The 23988-nt window shown below is 50.6% G+C and overlaps 1 protein-coding gene across 8 annotated transcripts in view; it reads left to right on the top strand.

The window, feature by feature from the left end:
* The window catches only part of Camta1 (calmodulin binding transcription activator 1), an 841450-nt gene that overhangs the window by 596160 nt on the left and 221302 nt on the right, over positions 1 to 23988 (top strand). For 7 of the 8 annotated variants that reach the window (XM_036177870.1, XM_036177875.1, XM_036177874.1 and 4 more), the window contains one exon: positions 2518 to 2589. The exons of the other annotated variant lie outside the window; for it this stretch is intronic. In XM_036177870.1, coding sequence (XP_036033763.1) covers positions 2518 to 2589 — 72 coding nt within the window. The remainder of the gene's footprint in view (positions 1 to 2517; positions 2590 to 23988) is intronic. 8 annotated transcript variants of the gene reach the window in all.

Genomic DNA, 23988 nt, shown 5'->3' with positions numbered 1-23988 from the left:
CAAAGCTGAACAAACCCTTGGAGTGTGAACACATCAGCCCCCTCCAGAGTCTCATCTCGTGTGTGTTGGAAGTCCTCATCTTCCTGTGTGCCACAAATGAAAATGAAGTACTGAGTGTCCCCCGTCATTGTCCATACAAGTCCTGTGTCCTGGAGAGGAAAGGGGGTGCTCAACTTTACCCAGAAGCCTTAGTAAGATTCCCAGTGGCCTTGGTCAGGAAGACAGACAGTAAGATAGTCATAGTAGCTGACAGGGTGATAGAAGCCCACACCCTGGAGCTCCTGGCTTCTCCCCATTCAGTGCTCATATTGTCGGGGTGCAGCCAAGGCTGTGCTTCCCTCTTAACCATATTCCTGACTTCAGATCTCTCTGCTGATGAGAGAAGAGCCAGGGGACCATGGTGGTGGTTAGGGGAACAGAGGAGTGTCTAAAAACAGTCTCAGGAAGGACTGAGGGCTCCTCTAGTGTAAATTAATAAGCCCTGAGAGACATGCATCCACTTTTCTTTTGAACTTCATTTTGCTTACCCAGTGATTCCAGGCAGTTCTGGGTAGACGGGTTGTTGGCAATAGGGGCTAGGCTGTCTGGAGAGGGGGTCCCTGCCCGCTTCTTTTCCACTCTCATGGGCTGGGTAGATCAGGTGCTTGGCAAATTCACAGCCCAGATGTGGGCTTCAAGAAGACTAAGATCTACAGCTAGGAAGGCATTGGAGGGGGATAGGATACCAGAAGTCAGCCTTGTTCACTTCAAGTTTGGAGAGAAGTAAACAAAGAGAGGACACAGGCAGGAAGCCATCCTTGTCTTCCTCCATTTGGCTCATGACATGAGCCAAACAAAGGAACTGCCCATGAGAAGCTCTCTCTCTCTCTCATGAGAGAGATCACAGAAAGTCACGGGCAGCTGCTTATTTCTATTGCTGACTAACCCTTCCCAGAAAAATGTCCAAACAAGAATCAGCCTGGCCAGAAATGGGCGATTGAAAATAAAAGCCCAATCACAAAACCAAAACAGCATCTTGAAAACCAGGAAAGTCAGGGAAGAATATTGCCTTCTTAATAATAAATACATTTTGTGGGCAAGAACTGCAAGGGAATCGTTTAAATTAATTTCCGCTTTGTTTGTTTGGTTTGTACAGGGCTTAAATCCCAGATGACAGAGATCTGTAAAAGTTCTAACATATTGGAAATCTGATTTTCTTGCAGCCTGAATCCCAGAGTCCAAAATGATTTCTCTTTCAACTGTGCTAATCAGACAGGCAGGGCTCAAATGGACTCTGAGTCAAGCCAAATTGTACTTGGTCTTTCTGGGGGTATGAAAGATGTCTGAGAGACATGCCAAGGGGAAGCTGCTTGTTCCTCTCTGGAGTGCTGTGGGGGGGAGGGGCTCTTGTGAGGGAGATGGGGACATTCCTTTGGTGTCCTGGGCAGCTCTACCAACTCTTCCTTCTTTCTCCGCTCCACCCTTTCTGGACTGTGTGCTTGACAAGCCAGGAGAACTCTAAGGATGGAAAAAGGGAGGTTGGTTCAATCTGGAATTAGAGGGCAACAGCAAAGGCCTTGGTCCAAACTCGGGTGGCTCCCATCACTAAGCACCCTGAGACAGCAAACTGGTGAGCTGTCTGTGGCTGGGCATCTTTCTCCTCCATGCAAATTCCCAGAGGGTTCTAACAGACAGACCATCTTGGGTCCCCTCCTGTCTCCCCAGCAGGCTTACCCCTGAGATCCAAGGTCTGTATGCCGATCAGCCCACCCAGAAACAGGGGCTTCAGTGCAGCCCACCAGTCGACTCCACCTGGATAGCCCAGGTGATAGGCACCTGAGAACTGACCCTCCTCCTGGCTCAGCTCTGAACCTGAGTGGCCTCACCCTCCATTCTCCAACCAAATCTATCTGCAATAAATATAGGAAGCAAGCCAACACAGGAGCAAACCAACCAACCTCTACTCAAAAATAAAAGTGGGCTCCATGGCAGGTGGTGTCCCTGCATCTATGGATGCACCTTGCTGCTGCTGCTCAGCCTTGTTCCCATCAGCACTGGACTTACATCAACAAAAGATGTCTAAACTGGGGCAGTATGGAGTGTCTGTGTGTCTGTGTGTCTCTGTGTGTGCATATGCATGTGTGTGAATGTGTATGTATGTTTGTGTGTGTGTGGGGGTGGGTGTGTGTGTGTTGTTTTAATTCACAAGGTAACCTTCAGTACTTCCTGAATACCCAAGTATCTCAGCCTAAGCTATAGCAACAGACATTATGACCTCAGGCCCTGAATGCTGCCTAGCAGTTCCAAGTTCTCAGCTGCCTCTAGTCCTCCACAGGGCACAGTGCCTGCTGCCTATATTCCCACTGGCATGTCCCACAATCTGTCTTAGATCCTATCCCTGGAGTCCACCCTGTGCCTCAGTCTCCCCAGGCCAGCCGACAGTGGCACGGCCCTTCTTGCTCCTTCTCTGTTGCACTGTCTGTCTCCTTCCTTCCTTCCCTCTTTCCAACTGAACTCTCGTTTTTCCTCTCTCCCTAGTGCTTGTACGGCTGCTATGTCCATTCCTCCATCATCCCCACTTTCCACCGGAGGTGCTACTGGCTCCTTCAGGTAGGTGGCTGGGACTGGATTCTTCTTGCGTCACCGGTGCTTGGGAAGGGTCCATGGAGGGTGTTGAGGGGGCATGGGGCTCCTGCGTGTGATAGCGACTTTGGGCTGAGAGCCCTGGTGCACTTGCCTAGTTTTCAGCGGTATTTGCCAAGACTGTTTGGTGACTGGTCTGATGTGAGGTTCCAAGAAGGAGAGAGAGAGTTTGTGGCTGGGGTACACCTTGTTCATCCAGGGAGAAACAGAGTAGATGCTTCAGGGTGCCAAGGCTTCCAGGGGTGTCCTAGGTACAATGGGATTGACTGGGGTGCCTGCTGGGGAGGAGCCGCTCTTGACTTCTTGGGAAGGAGCTCTGTGATTGATTTGTGATGCCTATCTTAAAGACGAAGGTGGTGTGGGAGCATCTGCCAGGCTTGTGGGGGGTAGCCTCTATCCTCCATGGTGATGGCTAGACAGCCTGTCTGTGGTTATGGATAAACAGCTTATGTCTGTGGTGTAGCTAGGCAGACTCTGTCCATGGTGCTGGATAGGCAGCTTCTGTCCGTGGTGCTGGATAGATATCCTCTGCCCGGGGTGTTGGCTGGGCAGCCTCTGTCCGTGGTTCTGGATAGGCAGCTTCTGTCCGTGGTGCTGGCACAGTCGATCTAAACAGAGGCTACCTAGCCTCTTACTACAAGCCCAGGAGAGTATGGTACTGTGAGGGGTGAATGGCTGAGGATCTATCTAATGGGACTTGACCTGTGTCTCTTACCAAGCTTTCCCTCTGCTATACACATTCTCTTTGTAGGACCCAACCTAGTAGGCCTGTCACAGTTCCCCTTACACACAACTTTGTCCTGCTACCTCTGTCCAGGAACCGCTGCTGGGGAACTCATTGTTGTGGTCCCACTGTCTGGCCCAGTCCTGTTCAAGCTGTCAAGCACATGGGGTCTGGTGGCCCAGAGGACCTGAGGGTCCTGGTTGAAGGGAAACTGGCAGAGGGGAAACAAGAGTCAAGCACCATCCCAATGTGTGCAGAAAGACAAGAGCCTCAAAGAGAACCAGGTACAGAGAGGCCACTGTTTCCAGGGGAAGTAGTCTGGGAGGTATCCACAGGGCTTGGGGCTGTCTGGATAGGGAGGCCAGGGTCCAGCCTTGTGGGAGCCCTACCACCTTAGTTCCCAGATGTAGCCGCCAGCCCTTCTGTTCTTCCTCAGTTCCCAAGATTAATTGTCTGTGGCTCAGCACATTCCTTAGGGAATGGTGTCCTAGCTGACTGGAAGATATGCTGATCTACAAAGCCGATGCGTCCCCCATGCCAGGCTCCATTGTCACTTGTCCTGTCCCTGTGTCCCTTGGAGGCTGGTGTAGGAGTGTCTGTTTTTCTAATTACTCAGCTGTGTCATTTTGAGGGTGTTTAACATGGTCATGGAGTGCTACTTTGGTTAGTAGAAATTGCCCTAAAGATACTAAGACATCAGATGAGAATTTTCTCACTAGCAAACTGGCAGCAGGGTATGGGGCCTCTGCTTCGAGGGCATCACTCTTGCCTGGCCAGAACAGGATCATGGTTCCCTGGCTCAGGTGCTGGGTTCCAGAAACTTCACTTATTCCAAACATCCTGCAGCTTTTGAAAATTCCTTCCTAGACCTCTGACCCCCATCCCTGGCTGTGACTCTTTTCCTTTTGGTGTCTATGCCCCTGGTTAGAATGAATCTTTGATATGCCTTCTGTGCCACACCAGGCTGGGACATGTCCTAACATATCAGCTCCCTGCCTGCTCACTTTCTGCCAACAGTCCTTAAGGGTGCCACCTTTCCTTAAAGATGGCTGCCTCCTCCATGTCTGCTCTATGCCTGCCTCTGCTGCCTCTTCTCACCCCATTGCATTCTTGTGGTTTTTTAATTCCACTGGATTTCCTCTGCTAGAAGCAGATACCTTTGGGCAGCATGAGGGCTGAGCTCACTTCTCCATAGCTGCGTTCTGGTGGCTCCCAGATACCCCTGCAGCAAGGAGGAAAGTCCTGTCCTCTGCCCACTCTCTCAACCTGCTCCTATGCCCTGTCCTCTGAGTGCTGAAGATACACCTGGGGTGGTTCATGTGCTTGTGTCTAGCTTGTCACACTCCAGCTGACAGGAAGCTGGGTGGCTCCCCACCCCCACCTCAGCCAAAGGCCAGTGTGGAAGGATCAACCTGGCTGCTCTGGGCATCTTCATTTCCCCGTTCTATGCCTGGGAGAATTGTCACCCCACTCCTCACCTCTGGGTCCTCAAATTGCTCTTCCTACCACTGTGTGATCAGGCAACAGCACAGGGTGTGCATCCAGATCTAGACACTGGGGGTCCCTGCAGTGGGGTGCCCAGAGTGAAACCCCTACCCCAGCCAGGCCTAGAAACAAGAAATTTGGGAACTGAAGCCAACGTAAGCAGTGCAAGTCATGCCCACTCTGAGCCAGGCATTCTGGCAGCAGCTAGTGCTGCTCAGGGCAGTTTGTTTTATTGCTGGAACACCAGGACAACAACATCGTGCTCAGGTTTAATACTCTGGTGTTAAAGAAGATGCTGTGAGATACTGGCCCAGGTTTGTCTCCAATACCAAGTCCCATGAAAGAGGGTTGGTGGGCATGAAGTTGTCCAGGTGGTGTCCCATGAAAGCAGTAAACACGATGGCAGCCAGGCCCTGAGAAGGTACTGAAAAAGAGCACTGGGTCAGCCAGGAACATACAGCCACCATCTGCTAAGTAACATGCTAGAGCAAAACAGCATTCTAGAAATGGTGTGACTTTCAAGAGGGGTACAGTGGGAGGCCTCTGGATAAAAGGACTTCTCAAGGAGTACCTCTACCACTGACTGTTGAGGCTTCAGCTCAGTAACTGGCTCCTGACCACAAGCCATGGCTCACTTCCATCCTCTGACATCTTCCAGCAGAGGCCACCTCAAAGCCACTTAGCAAAACAGGGGCCTCTGCTCTGCCCTTCAAGAAATCCACTGAGATCTCTTTACCCACAGTGGAGCTCCTCAACAGAGGAACTCCCCACCTCTGTCTGCCTTGGTGCCAAGCACAGAACCTTGACCAAGGCAGGGCAGGAGCCAACATGTCCTAAAGGTCATAGCCTTACTGAACAAATGCCCCCAGTTGCACCACTAAGCAAGCCAAAGGCCAATGGATGGAGTCAGGATTTTTGAGCCATGTGGATTTCTTCTTGGGGAGCTGCCTTCTGTCCATCTGTGTGTATTATATCCCCCTTCTTCATTGCTATTGAAGGTTATACTGTAGTCCAATCCAAGACACAAGCAAGCAAGCCCTAGTATGTAGGGTGCTGAAGCCTGGTTTGCTCACAAGTACATCAGATCATCACCATGACTGATGGATGTCAGTGCTATGGGAGACATGGGCATCTCAGAGATGCTGCAGGGTGGGAGCACTTGTGCCCAAGACAGTATCCCAGGCTGCAATGTGGATCCAGATGGGCTGAACCCCACCTACTGCTCCAACTGGCCAAACCCTGAGATTCCAGATAACCTGAAGAAGGTAACCTCAAAGGAACCCCAAACACTGCCTTTGCTCACCCTCAGCCTCTGTGTCACAGTCAGCAGGACCCCAGGCTTAGTCACTACTTTTTTCTTGTGGGTCCCAGAGGTCCACAGAGACCAGGGCCATCCCTAAAGTCACACACAAGTCAGGTATGGGGCAGAGCAGTGATCTGGCTTCTGCTCCCACTGCTTGACAAGGCTCTGACTGTAGCTTGCAAGACTGAGCCTTGCTAGGGCCAGAAGTAGTGCCAAGGGATGAAGCAGAGTTAAACAGAAATGGTCCCCCCATTCAGGACCTCAAGCCTCAGGCTCCCTGGCCTCCACAATCCATCCCTTTGAGCACAGCTTTCCCTGAGAACAAGCCCCATTTCTGGCTGTGCTTCCCAGCAGAATGCTGGCTCCTTTGCAAACTATTTCTGCTTCTAATGAGTGTTTTTCTCTTTACCATTGTTCTCTGAAATGCTTAATGAATGTTTTCTGCATGTAAGGCGGGGGGTGTGCCTCCACATGGCTGCGTGACTTCTCACTCCAGCCCATGGAGCAGAGGCCGTGAGGATCCTTCCTGGCTCAGCACAGCCCTGAAAAACAGAGGACTGTGTGGAGATGAGACCCTGGGGATCAGGGAAGAACATAGCACAGGGTGTGGGGCTCCCAGTTCACCAAAGAAGAGCTAACATTTCAACTCCAAGATCTAGAACCCAGTCCTAGGAAGAGCACTGGATTCTGAGTCCGGGGAGCTGGATTCCTATCTTGTCTACTCCAAGCACCAGCATCTATACCTACAAAGCTGACCACTGCTTTCCTGGCCAGGGAGTCAACCTTCACTTCATGCTCCTTGTCACTAGGGAGAAGTGCTTCAACTACTCAGCCACCAGAGGGCAGAATGAAGCAAGATGTCAAGGTCACATATGGTCATCCTCTCTGCCTCTTTGTCATCATCACTCTTAGAGTACTGGTCATCTTACCCCAGACCATGAAAGTGGCCCCCAAATGGGAGGGCTACTGGGCCCTTTGCTTTAACATGCTGCTTCCTGCCCATCCACCAGGCTTTGCCAACCCTAGCCTCAATAGTGAGTACAGGGGAGGTGTCGGGGTATTGTTATGACAAAATGCTAAAGGTAACAACCTTATAAGGAAGAAAGGTGTTGTCTTAGTTAGGATTTCTATTGCTGTGAAGAGACAACACCATGACCACAGCAACTTTTATAAAGGAAAACAGTTTCAGAGTTTTAGTCCATCTTCGTCATGGAGGGGAACATGACTATGTGAAGGCAGACATGGTACTGGAGAAGCTGAGAGTTCTACATCTGGATCTACAGGCAACAGGAAGTGAACTGATACACTGGGCTTGAGCATATGAGAACTCAAAGCCCACCTGCACAGTGGCACACTTCCTCTAACAAGGCCACACCTCCTAACAGTGCCAGTCCCTATGGGCCAAACATTCACACGTGAGCCTATGGGGCCATTCCACAGGCATATCTTGCTTATGGTTTCAGAGGTGTCCAGTCCATGGTCACTAGGTCCCTTTACTTTGGGTGTGTAGTGGCACATGACATCATGGTTCAGAGGACATGCTTGAATGAAACTGTCCATCTCATGGAAGCTGGTGAGAAAAGAGAGAGATACAGAGGGGCTAAGTTCCTCATACACATGTTCCCAGTGGCCTCCCATGGGCTTCATCTCCATAAGTTTCTGCCACTTTCTTATAGTGCCACAGACTGGGAACCATAGCTTTAGCACATGGCCTCTGGGGACATTGCAGATTAAAGTCATATGAGGCTGGTCTATACAGTGAATTCTGGGAAAGCATAGCAATGGGCCAGGTGATCTGGAAAAAGAGGTGAGTCCAGAGTTGAAAGATGGAGGAGACAGGGTGGGAAGGATATCCTCATGTGCCCTTTTGACATGAGGCAGGTGTGGACTTGTACCCAGTGGTCCGTGGAGTTAGTGGATGTTTTCTTCAAGAGTAAGGCATCAGGTAACCTGGCTACTTGAAGTTCCCAGATCCACACACTGGCCCAAGGTTGTCTGGGAAGAGACCTCAGGAAGGACCAGCCTGGTGTAGCAGCACAAGCCAGGAGATTTGAGAGAGGAAAACATAGCGGAGAGGCCTGGGACTCACCATCTCTGCTTCGAACTCACAGCAGATCAGGCTAGAGGGACCTGGGCAGGGTGCCAGAGCAAAGCCACTGTGGGGAATTGGGGCCTGTAGTCCCAGCACTCGGGAGACTGAGAGAAGATTCTGTGTTCAAGGCCAGCCTGGGCGGCATAGCAATACCCCATCCCTACAAACAGAAACAGTGATCCTTCCATGAAAGCTTCTCCAGGGCCACCCAGTAGCCACTATCATCATCATCACATCACCATCATCATCATCATCATCATCATCATCATCATCACCATCACCATCACCATCATCATCATCATCATCATCATCACCATCATCATCATCATCATCATCATTGTCATCATCATCATCATCATCATCATCATCATGTTAATAACCTCATTCATCACAGGCCTTGTGCTTCTGAGCATTTTGTGGTCTTCACGAGGCTGGCACATTGTTATTGTCACCATGTAGAAGTGAGTCTGGGAGTGAGTGCTTCGGGCATGTGCTGAAGGAGTCTTGAACTTGATATGCTGGAGGCATGCTAGTCCCAAACCAGGCTTCAGCTCACCACAGGGTCCTCCAGCTGAGGTGTCCCTGCTGAGAGAGAAGGACTTGGTCTGCAGGAAGGACCAGAGTCTGTGGGCCACAGGGTGCATTGCAGGAGAGAGGGGAGACTGGCACTGTGATGCTGGGGTGAACCGTGGGAAGAGTGAGGACCACGGTGTTCTAAGCAGGAGCTCCAGGAGGAAAGACTGTGGCCAAAGGGAGAGAGGCTCCGTTTGGTCTGGAAGATTGCAGTCCAGGGGTGACTAACGCAAGCCAAAGTCAAGTGGATAGCCCACCCAGGAATCTCTCACCTGGGGAGCCAGGATAGACACATTGCACATGGCAGAAGAGGGGAGACAGGAAGAATGGCATCGGCAGAGAGATCATTCTGGAGACGCATTTCTATCCCAGCTTTATTCTAAAGAGCAGCTTTCCCAACTTCCTCCATTTAATGTCCCTTGAATAACGTGATCAGGGGATTAGGTAGACACAGGAATTTACAATGCTATGAAAAAAAAAAAAAAAAAAAAAGTTCAATTCCATTAAGATTTCAGGACCCTGGCCAAGGCTGAGCAGCAGATCGAGTAGTTTCTCCTCTTTCGACGTCTTCACTTGATTGCGATTTACGATGCCAAGGCCGTGGCTGTACCCACCTAAAGCTTCCAGAAAATATGGCAGGCTCCCAAAGCCAGCTATTATCCTCTCCAAGGAATGTCACTGGGCATTTTCCAGATTCCCTCAACCCATCCTTCCCTCCAGGGACAGGGAGGTGGGGATGTCTGACTGACTCTTTCCACAGGTCCTGTTTCATGGGTAGTACTCAGGTGGTCGTGGCCAACCTCACCTTCACCTTGCAGATTTCAATTTGCCAAGGTTGCTGGTGTGGCCAGAGCCCACTGGAGCCATGGGGCACTCTGCTACCACCTAATGGACAAGGAGGGTACTGGGTGTAAGACATCATGCTGGGATCTGGGCTTGGAACAAGCCAAGTTTGAAGTCAGCCCTACTCTTGCCAGCCTGGGATTCTGACTGAGTGAATTGAATGTGGTGTGTGTGTGCGTGCATGTGTGCGTGCGTGTGTGTGTACAGGCATTTAATTCTCACTATGAGGAAGAACAGAGGTCAGATCTGCAAAGGCCCTGCTGTCATGCTTGGTAGGCTGTTGGAAGTCACCTTCCAGCAAATACTGCTTTTACCTGAGCAGACTGGGTGGGTAGGTTGTCAGGGGTGTCCCCTAAGAGACTGTCTCTCATGAGTGATCTTTAAGGTCTCTTGAATGTCACCATGTGATCCTAGGCCCCAGAGTCTGGCTTGTCCCACAGCCCTCTTGTAGTCATATGTGAGCTGGAACCTCCGCGCACCCAGTCGGCTGTCTCCTGTTCCCCTTGCAGACCCAAGCCTCCTCCACGCCACGTCCCACTGTGACAGAAACACAATGTCCCTTTCCTGGCAAGCAAACTCCTTTGTCCTTCAGCCCTGAAAGGACTGGGCTGCCCCAGTAAGCTGGAAGGCAGAGGCAGGATGAAGCTGCCAGGGCCGCAGTCCCTTGGAGACGGAATTATTAATTAGTCTTATTATTCGCAATGTGTCAGCCTCTTAATCCTTGGGTCTGCAGAGGGGTTTGCACCTCCATGGCATGCGGTGTCGGCTTGGCTGAGCAAGCGCTCTCAGTATAACGCCTGAACAATGGGCTCTGCAGTTTGGTTGCTATCTTTATCTATCAAGCCAAACAATTCCTGTCCCCCTCACAGAATACCCTTCAAAGGCGAGGAGAATGCCAAAGCGGCTTAATTTCCCAGCTAGATGGCTTATAATGCAGGCTTTGTCTAATTATCCTGCTTGTGTAATCTAAGCCGACATCCTGCCCATAATATCCGAATCTTCTTTTGAGCTAAAGGAAACTGTGTGACTCTGCTTCTCAAAGCACCAGACAAAAGTTAGCCTCGAGGAAACACTTATGGTGTTGCCTCTGAAGGAACTCACAGGACTAAGAGATAAAAATCTGGGGCATCCGTGACATGCTCTGTGACATGCTCGGCATGTGACTGTCAGTAGCTCGCTTAGCCCGTGCATGCCCCAACAGGTGACACTATAGCGTCTGTGGGGTTGTTCTAGATCAAGTGTGAATAAGGAGTTCCCATGGTCTGCATCACTGCTTCATTGCCCCTCAGTGTTAGTGGTTTTCAGGATGTGGAACTGAGACATGCTACATGCTGCAGACTTGTGGCAGATGGTTTTATGCATGAGTGCACAGGTCTATACATGTATGTATGATATGCAGGTAATTTTAAGTATGCATGTATATATACAGGTGTATACAGATATACATAATGCACAGATGATGTACACACAAATATTTATATGTGTAATTAATCATACACATATACATACATGTTCACAGGTATGTCACAAGTAGGTACGTGTGTGCAAATATGATCATTGGTATGCACAGGTATTCACATGTATACACATATGATCATGGGTATTCATAGATGTGCATAGGTGTCCATGACTCTTCATGAGTATACACATATATTCATAAGTATATATGACCACAGGTGTGCACATGTGTGTTCACAGGTGTGCATCGGCATTCACAGGTGTTCATGGCTATATACATGCATGGCTATATACACACATTCTGCATGGGTATACAAATACACACAGGATCACAGGTGGACATAGGTATGCACATGTATGCACATATGATCACCGATGTGCAAGGGTATATAAAATATGCATAAGTACACATATGTGATCATAGGTACACATATTCATAAGCATGTACATGTATACACAGGTATGCATAGTTACATCCAGCCCCTGTTACTCTCTCTCTCTCTCTCTCTCTCTCTCTCTCTCTCTCTCTCTCTCTCTCTCCTCCTAGACCCAGATTCCACAGGGTCTGAAGTAGCGCTCCCCATCCAGCACATCCTGAGAATGGTCTGTGTGTTCTCCTTCCCAGACATGCTGAAGTTCCCCTAGGATGGGGTGTACTGACACAGAGTGAAGGAAGCCAGAATGGCCAAGTGACCCAGCCCAGGGTCGCCCGCCCGGAGGCGTCCCCTGCTGTCCACTCTACCCTCACTCTGGTCCGCCTTGCCATGCTCATTGTCCTGCATCCTGCAGCACTCCCCTCTGCGGCAGAGGTGCCCCTCTCCACACTCACTGCCCACTGTGCAACCCCACCGTCTTTGACTGTTGGATTCTCCTCGGGTCTCTTTGGCCTCCCTTCCACACTGCCTCCTGGGCTCACCAGGCCTGGGGCCTCAGGGACCAGTTTTCATCTAATGAGTCCCACATTTGAACCTGGGCACGGATGTAGAGGGTCTTGTGACCCGCAGCCTTCCAAAGCTGCCTCTGCAGGGCCCAGCAAGACTCCAGCTCCAGCAAGATCTGCTGACCCTCAGGGGTTCCAGCCCTTCTCCCTCTCTTTCTCTTACCCCCTCCCTACTCAGAATTGTGTCCTCACCCAGATCCCCCACACACACGCGCCCGCTTCTGCTACTCCAAGGCAAACCTCTGCTCTCCCCATGGCCAGGCAGGTGCTCTTCTTTGCAAGTGGCTCATCCCCCACCATGCAATAGAGTGGCTCCTTAAGTTCCAGATTGGATCACCATTACTCCCTAAATCCCCTCTGCACCTAAGAATAGCCCTTACCATGAAGTCTTGAGGGCCTGTGTCACGTACTTCTCAGCTTTCACCATCTAGAGCATCTACCCTGATGGTTTCTTTTGTTCCCCAGTAAAAGCTAGCTCCTAGGTACATACCCCAGGGCCTTTGCACATACTCCTCTGGCTGTGTGGAAGATATCCTGAACCTTACCTGGTTGGTTAACATGAGGGTCTTTGCTCAGCTATCAAGTGTTGGTCACAGTTTTCCTGGCATCCAGTCACTTCTGGGCAAACTACTCTATTGCCCTCCCCCAAACTTTTATGATGAAATATTGATGGTGTTCTGAAAAGCTGAGAGGATTTCACAAGTATCTAGCCTCCACCACTGTGGGATGGCCTGCTCTGAACCTGTGTAGCTTCTCAATTTGCTTCCCTTTCACACATGCCAGAAGTCCCAAGCACAGTGGGCTTCTGCACAATAGACATCTGTGGTGGTGCCCTCAACCAAAGTGCAGGGTTCACATGGTTCTTTGTATCTGAAGTCAAGTTTCTACTGTGAGACAACTGAGTGCCACTTACCAAGTGTGTGAGTTGTCACAGCCCAGCGCCATCAAGACCAGAAGCAGGCCAGTGCTTCACCCGGGTCCCCTGGCCACCTCCCACAGGTCAGCACCTGTCTAACGTTTCACACCAGACTTCTCTTCTGGACCTTTAACTGGGTAGAATTGTTACTAGGTGACTCGGGGTTCCCTTTCATAGAATTTGAGTCTCATTAATAAAATAATTTAGAAACAGACTCAGAAGGAAGCTCAAGGATCATTTTACTAGAGTTTGGGAGAAAAATGCCAGGACAGGCAAGCTGTAAATCCCGGCAGTCATGACTTTAGAAGAAGTCAAACTATCCAGAGGTCAGTGGAAAGGGGCAGTTCATTAAGAGAGAGTAAAGGGCTCCCAAGGTAAGAGTGGGGAGTGGGTCCAAAAAGTACCTGGCCAAGGCTATGACCCTTGGTAAGACATTTACTTTTACAGAGCATCCATCCCATTATATGATCCTGGCTTTTCCTGAGCATGCTCTGTTCACCAGAAGCAGCCCAGGTAAGGAAGGACTTCCAGTCTCTCGGTAAACTGGTCCCTTGTCATATGTTAATGTTCCAGTCCCAACTCTACAGTCACAAAATCCTGCATACTCCTGTGCCAGGCTCTGTCAACCAGTATGACATTTGTCATCCTTCCAGATGGGAAGGCCCCACCCAGAAGGCAGACTGGGTGGGGGTGGGGGTTGATGTTCCCTGGGGCTCCTCCCAGATAATTCCTACTGCTAGGTCTGCAGGAACCTGGGTCAGGACATGTGACCTAAAAAAGGAATCTCACCCTGTGTCTTCTCCTCCCTGCCTGCAACCCTTCTCCCTCCTGAGGAGAAGGTTTACACTTCTGAGATGTGGTTTGAAGTGGCCTTAGTGAACGTGGCTAAGTTCTCTAGGAGTCTCTGGGGTACCCTGGAGACTTACCTTCTCAAGGCAGAAATCTCTATGAGGTGAGCTGGGAGGGTTGAGAGGAGATCCAGAATAAAAATATTTGCTGATCCTGACTTGCTAGCAGATTGCCTGAGTTCTGTGTCAATTGGAAAGAAATGAGGTAATACTGAGCCCCTTTCTGCTGGGAGAGGTGTGGCTCTGGGGCTCAGCTGTGGGCTGTCCCCATCTCTGAGCCCCAAGATTAACAGTTCCAGGAACACCAAGTTCTGTCCTGTGTGACTATAAGCTGTGTGTGTGCTCTATCTCAAACTGCAGCTCCAAGCCCAGGCCAGCATCAGGACACTTTCAATAACTCGAAAGGGCTTCAGAATTTCAAGTCAGGAGATTGAGTCAGCCCCATGGAGTCCCCATGGACTCAGCAGCCTGGATAGAGGGTAGGAGGCTGGAAGGAACTTAGGCTTAGCTGTGGGAGCTGTACCTACATCCCTACTCCCCAGCTGCCAGAGGACTCAGTCTCTCCAGTTCTAAAGTCCTACTTATCTGAAAGCTAATGAGAGCCTGCATCTTGCTGGATGTGACCCTGGACTGGAAGAGAGAGACCATACCTCTCTACTGTCTCTTGGTGAATTTAGGATATCCTGGCTGTACAGAAGCCAGAGGACAGAGCCTGGAGCCAGCAGCTCCACCTGAGAGCTACATCTAGAATGGGTTTCACACTGCCTTGGGTCCTGCATACACAAAGTATCACCTGACCCTACCCCAAGGGAAGAAGGGGACCTAGCTGTCACTCCATTCCTGACCTTGAGTACAAGGCAAAGGAGCCCTATCTCACCCCTCTGAAGTCTAACTCTGCCCTTCACAGGTAGTAATTGCTCCCAAGTGCTGGCTGACAAGTCACAGACCCCAGCATTCACTGTGGGCGTAAGTAAGCAAAAGAGATAAAACAGCTGTCTACAGGCTGTAGACTGTGTTCCAGGCTTGTATCAACTCACCTAGGGGACAGTACTAGGTCCATATGGCCCCAGAACACCCCAGTCTAGGAGCAGGTCAGACCCCAACCAGCACCTTCTAAGAAGCCAAGATTGTGAAAACTGTTCTCTGGCTGCCATCCACATGGCCAGCACCCGCCTATCTCAGTTTCAGTACATCCACGAGGCAGCTGCAGTGTGCCACTTGTAACGGCATCCCCATGGCAGCTGCCTCTCAGGACATGCCATAGCAGTCACTGGTCCATGAGGAGGAAGGTGCCCATACCCAAACCTCTGACGAGACATGAGGCCCATGTGCTGCCACTGTTCTGGGCTCTGTGACACCCTACCACTTCCTGCTCCCTAGAAGCAGCTGCTTTCGTTATGCAGAGGGTGTTAGCCAGCACTTCTACCAAAGCCTTCACACTGAAGATTAAATAGTGCAACAGCCTAGAGTCAAGGCTGCAGCAGAGGGAAAGGACAGCCCCCCCACCCCCGGACAGACTCTTTGTTATCACAGTTGTTTACAGGACCCACAACTGCTGGGATCCTGTGACACTCTGGACATCACATGGAGTTGCCACACTGAGTCAAAGCCACACCCTTCAATCCAAGCTACACATATACACACCAGGCCAGGCAGGTGGTACCTTTTTACCTGGGGATGTTTCCGCAATGTTGACAGTATCCCTCAGAAACTAGCTGCCAGCCCCTTGTTTTGCAGAGGAAAAGTGGTCACCCAGTGAGGTCCCCACTTCCCTGGGAATGCCCGGTGACCTGGCAGAGGAGCAGGGCTGCACCCCTGCTTTCTAAATGCTAAGCTAGGCGTCTTTCTGGGATGCCCTTCTACACACAGACTGTGTGTGAGCCACAGCACTTTTAACATTCCGGGCTGGCTTCCCAGGACGCCCCAGCATGCAACTCAGCCGCCAGCCGCTGGTGTCTGATCAGAGAATGCAAGCTCACAACATTAGCAGAGTCGTGCTTAATTAGATAAAGGATCATTCTGCTGCCAGCAACATATCATGCTTTCCAGAAAGGATGCTTGAGTTAGGCTGCTGCTTGGGATGAAGGCAACCTCTTTTCAGAAGATAGGCACCTGCCCTTCTGCTTGTGAGGCAGACAGAAAGAGCCAGATTTTGTCCTGTAGAACGGGTTGTGCTGGCAAATGACCAGATACCACATCTCTAGGAGAAAGTAAAGATGAATGCCTAGTTTGGGGGTTCCTAATTTCCATGCTGCTGACTCAGGGCTTCCAGTGGGGTACCCAGTTTGTAGTATTCCCCAGACCTCAGCAGGCAGCTCCTGAAAGCCAGAAGATGAGCTTTCTATCATGGCAGACCAGGTCCAACATACCACAGTGTCATCCCAAACTAGAGGAGACTCATGTTATGTCCAATATCTGAGACTTGTTTGGGCCTCTCTGCCCCTTGCTTGTGACTAATGACAATTGTACCTTGGGAAACAAAAGGCAGAATCTGTCTTGAGTCTCCATGGGAATGAGTAACCCAACACCATACAGAGATCTGAGATCTGGGAGTTGGGGATCTGTGTCCCCTTATCCTACTGGGCTTGGTGTCCTTAGACCTAAGGACTTGGCTTAGACTCCCAGGGTAATGTCAAGCCCCTTCACCTCCAGCCTCCCGTCCCCTCTTCCCCATGCCTTGGATGACCACAGTTGGCCTTCATCAGAGGTCATGGCAATGCTGCTGTGGGGCTTCCCTCACTGAGCCTAGTCTTCCCTCCCAGGGTGGTTCCCACCCCCACTGCTACTGCCAACCCACACACACACTATGAGAAGGAGCTGAGGCAGAGTCCCAACTCCCTGCTGGCCTTCCCAGCATGCCCAAGCACAACTCTACCTCTCTTTCTTTGGAAAAGTAGCTTAATTTCTTCATACCCTGATTTCTCTGGCTGGTCAGTAGAGATACTAACAGTGTTGTTATGAGGGGAAAAGCCCTAACACACAAAGCACTTAGCATGACTGCGGTATAGTTAGTGTTCAAAAGCTAGATGCTCAGGACAACAGTGTTGCATATGCACACACATGTGTCACATAATACATGTATCACATATGTGCATGTACTACATGTGTAAATGTGTACAGGATACACATGCACATGGATACACACAAGTGTGCCTGACATGCACACATACATTGCACATATATAGCATTTTATATGTATATACATCACATGTACACACAAGCCCACATGTATACACATGCATGTACAATATACCTGTCTGTGTGTATGTTTCCCATGTACACACATAGTGTTACATACAAGCACATGGTCTGCCACTCCCAGCAATGTGGGAAGACTGACAGCAGAAGGGCACACCTTGCCATGTCATGGCCACGTGAGCGCCTCTCCCGGAACAATCATCTTCTCAAGATCATGGTCAGGTGTCATCTCTGGGGAATTCCATATGCTCTTGAGTGACACTTAGGATCCATCTTTCTTGGGAACCAGATGAAAGGGTGCATGTACATGGAGGGCTTACAGCCTTCCCCAAACCTCCCTCCCTCCCAGTGCAGATGGGCTCCATCCTGCCGATTCCACATCATTCCCTGACTTTCTTGTGCAAGCTGACAACGTCCCACCCACTTCTCCAGGGAAGACAGACAGACTGATGTGAGCAAGCCTCTAAGCGAGCAATGGGCTCTTGCTGCTGCTTAAGTAACCTGAATTAAAAGTCAGCAAATTTCTCAGAGGCTCATGGGACAGGACCTCCTCGCTGACACAGACCCAGAATTGGAGAGGCTGGAGATTTGGGGAAGACAAAGCAAGAGTGGGTTCTGGGAGCCACAGGGAGGAAGATGTTTGTACCAAAGTCACCCCGACTTCCCTATCATGAACAGGGCCAATCCCTCTCTCTGCCTCTATGTGGTCAACCTGGCAAAAAAAAAAAAATCCTCCAGGATGGCCTTCCTCCTTCTGGACCCTGGAAGCTCCTGGGAGGCCTCCTCTCTGGCAGAGGACAGGCACAAGGGAAGAGCCGTCTGAGCAAAGTCTTCCTCATCAGGCATGGTCTAGGCCCATGTGCTCTTGATCTGTCTTTCCCATCCCTAAACAATTCTTTGCTGTCTGCACAGCCCCCTGCAGACCCTCTCCCACAGGGAGAAGTCAGAAAATAGTCTATGCTTCTGGGCCTGGGCGATACCGTCCTCGCGAGGTGTGGCAGTCTGGGGGCGCTGCCCTGTGGAACTGGACACTGGCGTATCCTGATGATTTTGCATTATAGACTTGGCTCCTTTGTTGCCCAGCCCTTGACCTTGGACATGTCATCAAATAGAGGACCTTCAGCTACTCTGTACATGGGTCTCTAAGACTAGTCTTACAGAGGCTCTATTTAAAAATTGTATGACGTTGCCAATGTAAAATGTAGACACATGTGTAACCTTGGCTCTCTATTCTTGTCCTGTGTGATCTTATAGAAGCTCCTCTTTCTCAGGGCCTCGGTTCCCTCACCTGAGGAAAGAATATTTGACTCAAACAGTGGAGCTCCCCCGGGTCTGGAAGTTTAAAGACCTCCATCTTCTTGCTTTCCTCTATGGCCACCTCTCTTCTCATCCGTGTTTAACCCTACCACAGCCAGTGCCTCCTGCTACTGCCTGAGGCGGCCAGGCTTGGCAGGGGCTCTCCCCATGGCAGTTGCCAGACTCTGTGGCCCCCACGTCCAGAGAAAAGCTAAGGCTGCCTTGGTGGTTAGGTGGTCAGTCCTTCAGTTCGTCCCTGTGTCCTATCCCAGAGGCTGAACTTCTAATTCCAGGGTGCAGGGAATGTACGGTATAGTGCCTTCCAGAGGGACCCAGATAAATCACATCCAAGAGATCCTTTAGGGGACCCTGGGTGGAGGAAAAGAGCTGTCAGAGGCTGGTGTGGCTGTGACCACTCTTGTGCATTAAGAATGTGCAAACTGGTTCCCAGAGGCCATAATGCCAGGCTTGGGGTTCTAAAGAAATCTGCTACTAATATATATTAATGTATATTAGTAGAGTCAGGCATATACCAGGTTCAGGGGACACAGAGATGAGCCAGACCTGTGGGCAAAGATTCAGATTGACTCACTTGGAGACCTAGTGGCCAATCCTTTGGAAAACCAGGATTGCCCTGAATTCCCCCATTTTGTGAATCTAGATTTTCTTGTGTCCTAACTATTTAAAGTGGGGCACACAGCTCATTCACCCTCCTGAGGCCCAGAAGATAAGGACAGCTTCTGCAAGCCTAGATCCAGGCAGTGGCCTCCTGGGGCATCCCATGACTAAGAAAAAGTTGGGATGACATGGCCTCTGTATCCCCCATACCTGGGCCCCTGAGTAGAAGGAATGGCTGGCATCAGCTGGCCTCTGCTGTCCAGCAGATAGGTGACTTTCAGTGGCTTCAGTAGGGCATATGGGTCCCAGCAGAAACTGCACATGCTTTGATACTGGTTCCCCAGCCAGGCTCTTTATGTATCCTGCAAGCAAAGCTGTCCCCTAGCACCGCTCTGCTCAGGTGACTGTGTTCTCCTACAAGAGACTTGGATGTCCTGGCTAATGTCTCAGAGTGCTGTCAGAATAAATAGCTGTTCTTCTCAAACCCCGAATCAGGCTGTCCCCATGTCACATGGCTGCTAAGAGTCTTTTGCTATGCCCCTGGCTTCCTGTGGATCTGCCTGGGAACAAGGCCCTTGGCCCTCAGTCAAGGCTAACCTGTAATTGCTGAGAGTGACACCCAATGCCGCTCCTCCACTCTGTGAGTGATCCAGGGCACCTGGGGCACTGAGAAACACTCCGTTCCCTGTCAGACTCTAGAGCCACCCTGTAGGGTCTTTCAATCTGGTTGGAGGGCGTTGACTACTTCCTTTAACCTTGGTGACAGATCTTCAGACATGGCCTCAGTTGCTGAAGGTTATAAATGGTGCTGCCCCCATGCCAGGTGGATATTCTTCCCTGGAGTGATGTGGACAGAACCCCGAAATGGATTCAAACATCAGGACCAGAGAGCCACTGTGTTCTCCTTTGTGGACCTGGCTGAGAGAGAGCCCCTTGACCCAGTTCTGTTCTACAAATTCATGCTCTGATCTGTTGGCAAAATCATCTCTCCAGACCTTTCATGTTTGGTTTTGTTTAGGGTGTTTGTTTGCAAATGACATAATGAGAATTACTTCTGGTTTATTTCCAAAATAAAAGGAGACCTTCGTCCAAGTCCCATCTAGGCACCTGCGGTCTCATAGCGCTGACCCGACACTGTGGCCTGCAGGGCACCCTGCATACTCTGCTGTTGCCTTTCCCCTTCCTGCTTTGAATCACCATCCAGGCCGAACTTTCTGATGTGAAGGGCATGAGCAAGCCCTCACACTGGCCTGCTATGTCCACAAACAGCCGCAGACCCAGGGAAAACACTGGTTCCCACAGTTCCTGGGAAAGAGCCCTCAGCCTCCAGCTGGGGTTCAGACTGGACACAGTGGGAAATGGTTCCAGAATGTTCTGCCTATACCACCCAGTGTTCATTTGTGTCACAGAGGACCGGTTTTGCTCTGTTGTGGTCATTAGTTAATGAATCTGAGTGGGGGTCGGGGAGGGAGGGTGCTAAATAATTACAAGCCCTTCTGCAGATTTTTTTTCCTACTGACTAAGGTTAAAATGAATAGTGTTGATCTGCTGCCCAGGCAGTAGGCTTGTTAAAGGAAATGGTATTTAAAATGATTTTTGAGCCAAAGCAATTTGGCTGCTCCAAGGCATCCTTTATCTTTTGCTTTCAAGAGGATAATAATGTTTAAAAACGAAGTCACTCATACAGTTTCCTGTCGGGAAGCCAGGCTGTGATGGGCACCTCCTCCTTGGGTTTGTTTACTTGATCCATGATGGGAAATGCCAGTCTAATGGGCCCCTCTGCTGAGCCATTGGTACACCCGGCACACAAAGTGCTGGGCTGAACTATGTCCAGCCTGTGCCCAAAGCCTCAGTGGCCACACTGTGAATGTGAATAGGACACTCAGGGCAATATCCATCTCCAGGGTTGAGAAGGGAGGGAGCCAGGTAGGATGGGAAAGGCTTCCATTTGGCTAAGGGGGGTGTGCCTCCCACAGAGAACATGGTGGGGCACTCCGTTGAGATGGTAAGCAAGCCCTCCAGCAGGCACATTCCTTGTCACTGCTCTTAACCCCGCCTTACTCAGGGCAGGAACATGGGCATGCCCTGTAAGTGGACTGAGCAGCCCCCACACCTCTCACCAGCCTGCAACTTCCCTGGCAGGAGGAAAGGACCATGTACCCCTAAGGTCTCCTGAAGGCTTCTTCTTCCTGGTTGTGGCCCTACAAGGCTTATGGGGTGTGCAAAGACTGAGAGGAGAGCTGGCCCCAGCCTCATGCACTCCCAGAATGCCCTGCTCAGATGTCCAAAGGCGCCCGATGAGCAATGAGCAACATCCATCCTTCTGCTTCCCTCTCCTCTTCGCAGAAGTGGAGAAACAGCACTGGGGGTCGGGGGAGGCGGGGACAGAACTTTTCATGGCAGCAGAAGGGAGATACAGTATCTCCTCTTGCATTAGGACACATGAGCACACATGTGCACACATGCACACACATGAACACACACATGCACATACACATGCACTGACTTAGATAGACATGCAAGGTCAATGGCAGCCACCCCACCGCACTGCACACGCGTGTACACACACACACACACACACACACACACACACACACACACACACACTACACAGGTGCAGACCACAGTCATTCCTGGTGTTCAACCATAGACCCCATGCACTTTGGACTCATTTCTGAACCTCTAGCACTTGGGAGTAGTGTTTCCCTCCCCCAGGAAACTCGTGTGGAAAGATGAGGGCACTTCCTGAGAACACAGGAGGCTCTCTCTGGGCTTCCTTCTGATGGTACGTACCCTGGCCACGTACCCCTTAGGTTTCTCTGTGACAAGCCATGGAAGGAAGAGACTACACAAGAGGGACATAGGGGAGATTGGGGGTCTTAGTGAGTGTGCCTTTCACCCAGATTTGGGGTCACACATGGCACCTCGTGGGGATTATGGCCTTAGTCCTTCTGTTCTCTCGGGCTGACCCCATTGGTGCCATCCCAGGGAGTGCTGCCAGCCTGAGCTGAGCGGGGGCCGGGGTTGCCAAGGACTACTACACCCCAATATGCTTTGAACACTCACGTACACCTGGCTCATTTTGCCTTTGATTGGAGAGGTGGGCTTCTGGGCTTTCCTTTCAGGAGGTGTAGACCTAATGGACCATGACTCTTCTCCGGCCCCCCCTTTTTTTTTCTTAGAAAAGGCATTGTTTTAACAAAGCAACTCAGAATTTCTGTTTGCTCAAGGCAGGGGTGGGGGTGGAGGGGGAGCCTCTGCTTGTTGTTCAAGGCCCTAGATTTTCCTGAGAGATTAGTGTGCTTGCCTGCCAAGAAGTTAGCTAAAGGAAACACATTTGCTGTAGATCAGAAATATTTATCCTTTTCTGGGCAGGAGATCCGAGAGAGCTGATCTGAATGTACTGCTCCTGGAAACATGAGCAGTTGATGCAGGCGCTCGAGCTGCAGCTATACGGGGGAGGGGGCAGGGGAGGCAGAGCAGTGGAGGGGGGTCTCAGGGAATCCCTGAGGAGGAGAAGCCGTGGTGGGTGTCCAGCCATGGTACCACGGTCTATGGAGATGTGAAGGTCAACAGGACCAAACAAATGCCAGAGATCAGTATGGAAGTATGCGGGCGGCTTGCCCGGCGAGCTGACTCATCCTGAAGCACCTGCCCTGCTACATATGCTCTGGGGTTGTGAGCCATCTAGTCAGGTGCCCACATAGGGGTAAGTCAAACCAACCCTGATCCGACCACAGACAAGAGAGAAAGGCCCTGGCTTCGAGCCAGCTCCATACTGAATAGCCCTCCTACCTCCCTCAAACCTTCGCTCAAACTTAGTGGAGGTTTTGTGCCTGCCGCAATAGAGTGAGAGACTCACACTCATCGATGATCGGAAAACTTAACAATGATGTCTGCCCTGCAGACAGCCAGGAAGTGAGCTGATGGTGAAAGGAAGTGAGCCAGTGATGGCCAGGAAGTGAGCTGGTGAGAGGAAGTGAGCTGGTGATGGCCAGGAAGCAAGCTGGCTGGGCAAGCTGTTACTTAGCTTTTCTTCCTGGTTGACGACCAGTCATCACTGCTGAATCTGGGTTCATTGGTTCTTGCAGTTGAGTCCCTTTTATGGGTTCTATTTGTGATCAAATTTGTGTTCTGGGTGGTGTGGAGGAGGAAGCAATGTATTCCTTGAGATATCAAATACTGTTGTGAAATCATGTCTTTAGGGCCCCATTCATTCATAAAAACACCTCACCTTTTACCACCAGCCTGCATCTACCCTTCTGGGCATGACAAGGGATAGGCACCACCTATAGCTCCTGGGTCTGAGGATTACCATCGCTTGGTCTAGCCTTTTATTCCTTGGCCTGGTGAATGTTCTACATCCTGGTGAGGGCCATGTGCTGACTTCTTTGGCTCCTCCCAGACCCAGAAGGCCTGCTCTGGAGTCTCCATTAAGCCTGGGCAGGTGCAAAATGACATCACCATCCAGGATCTGCCTGTCAGAGAGGTCCCAGTTTGTGTAGATTTGGTTACCAGGAAGCCTGTGCCCTTTCACTTGGAGGGCCCTAGACCTTGTTTAAGCAGAATCAGTCTTGAAGCTCTCAGGGGTAGATAGCCAGTCCTGGACAGACTGTAGAGTCTATCTAGGAATTTATAGATAGGCCATGCTGCACTCATTTATTTCTGTCTTGTTCAGCAGACTTCCTGGCTGTAATTTCATCTCAGGTGGATGAAAGCCCCTTTCTCTGCCTCAGACCTATGAACCACCTTTTCTCTGGTACCTGCAAAAAGCTTTCTGAGTGTCAAGGGAGGGCTCCCGGCAGACTCGGCCACCTGCACATGAAGAGATGGTCAGGGCAAAGTGACTAGCCTCTCCTAGGGTGTCAGCTGGAGGTTACCCACACACAAGTACAGGCTGCCTGGAATGTCATTGTACTTGAAAACCAGCTCTTGTGGTGAAGGCCCAGCAGGAGAAGGTGTGTGAGCCCATGCTGGGCTTTCTGTAGACTAGGCTGTATGGGACCAAGAGTGTAGCAGGAATCTTAACAGGTCTTATTAATAAAATAAAACCTGAGGCCAGGTATTGGGGT

This window comes from Onychomys torridus, chromosome 2 (assembly GCF_903995425.1).
Source record: "Onychomys torridus chromosome 2, mOncTor1.1, whole genome shotgun sequence".
NCBI lineage: Eukaryota > Metazoa > Chordata > Mammalia > Rodentia > Cricetidae > Onychomys > Onychomys torridus.
Note: the sequence above shows the minus strand (reverse complement) of the source record. Positions and strands in the feature narration are given on the sequence as shown.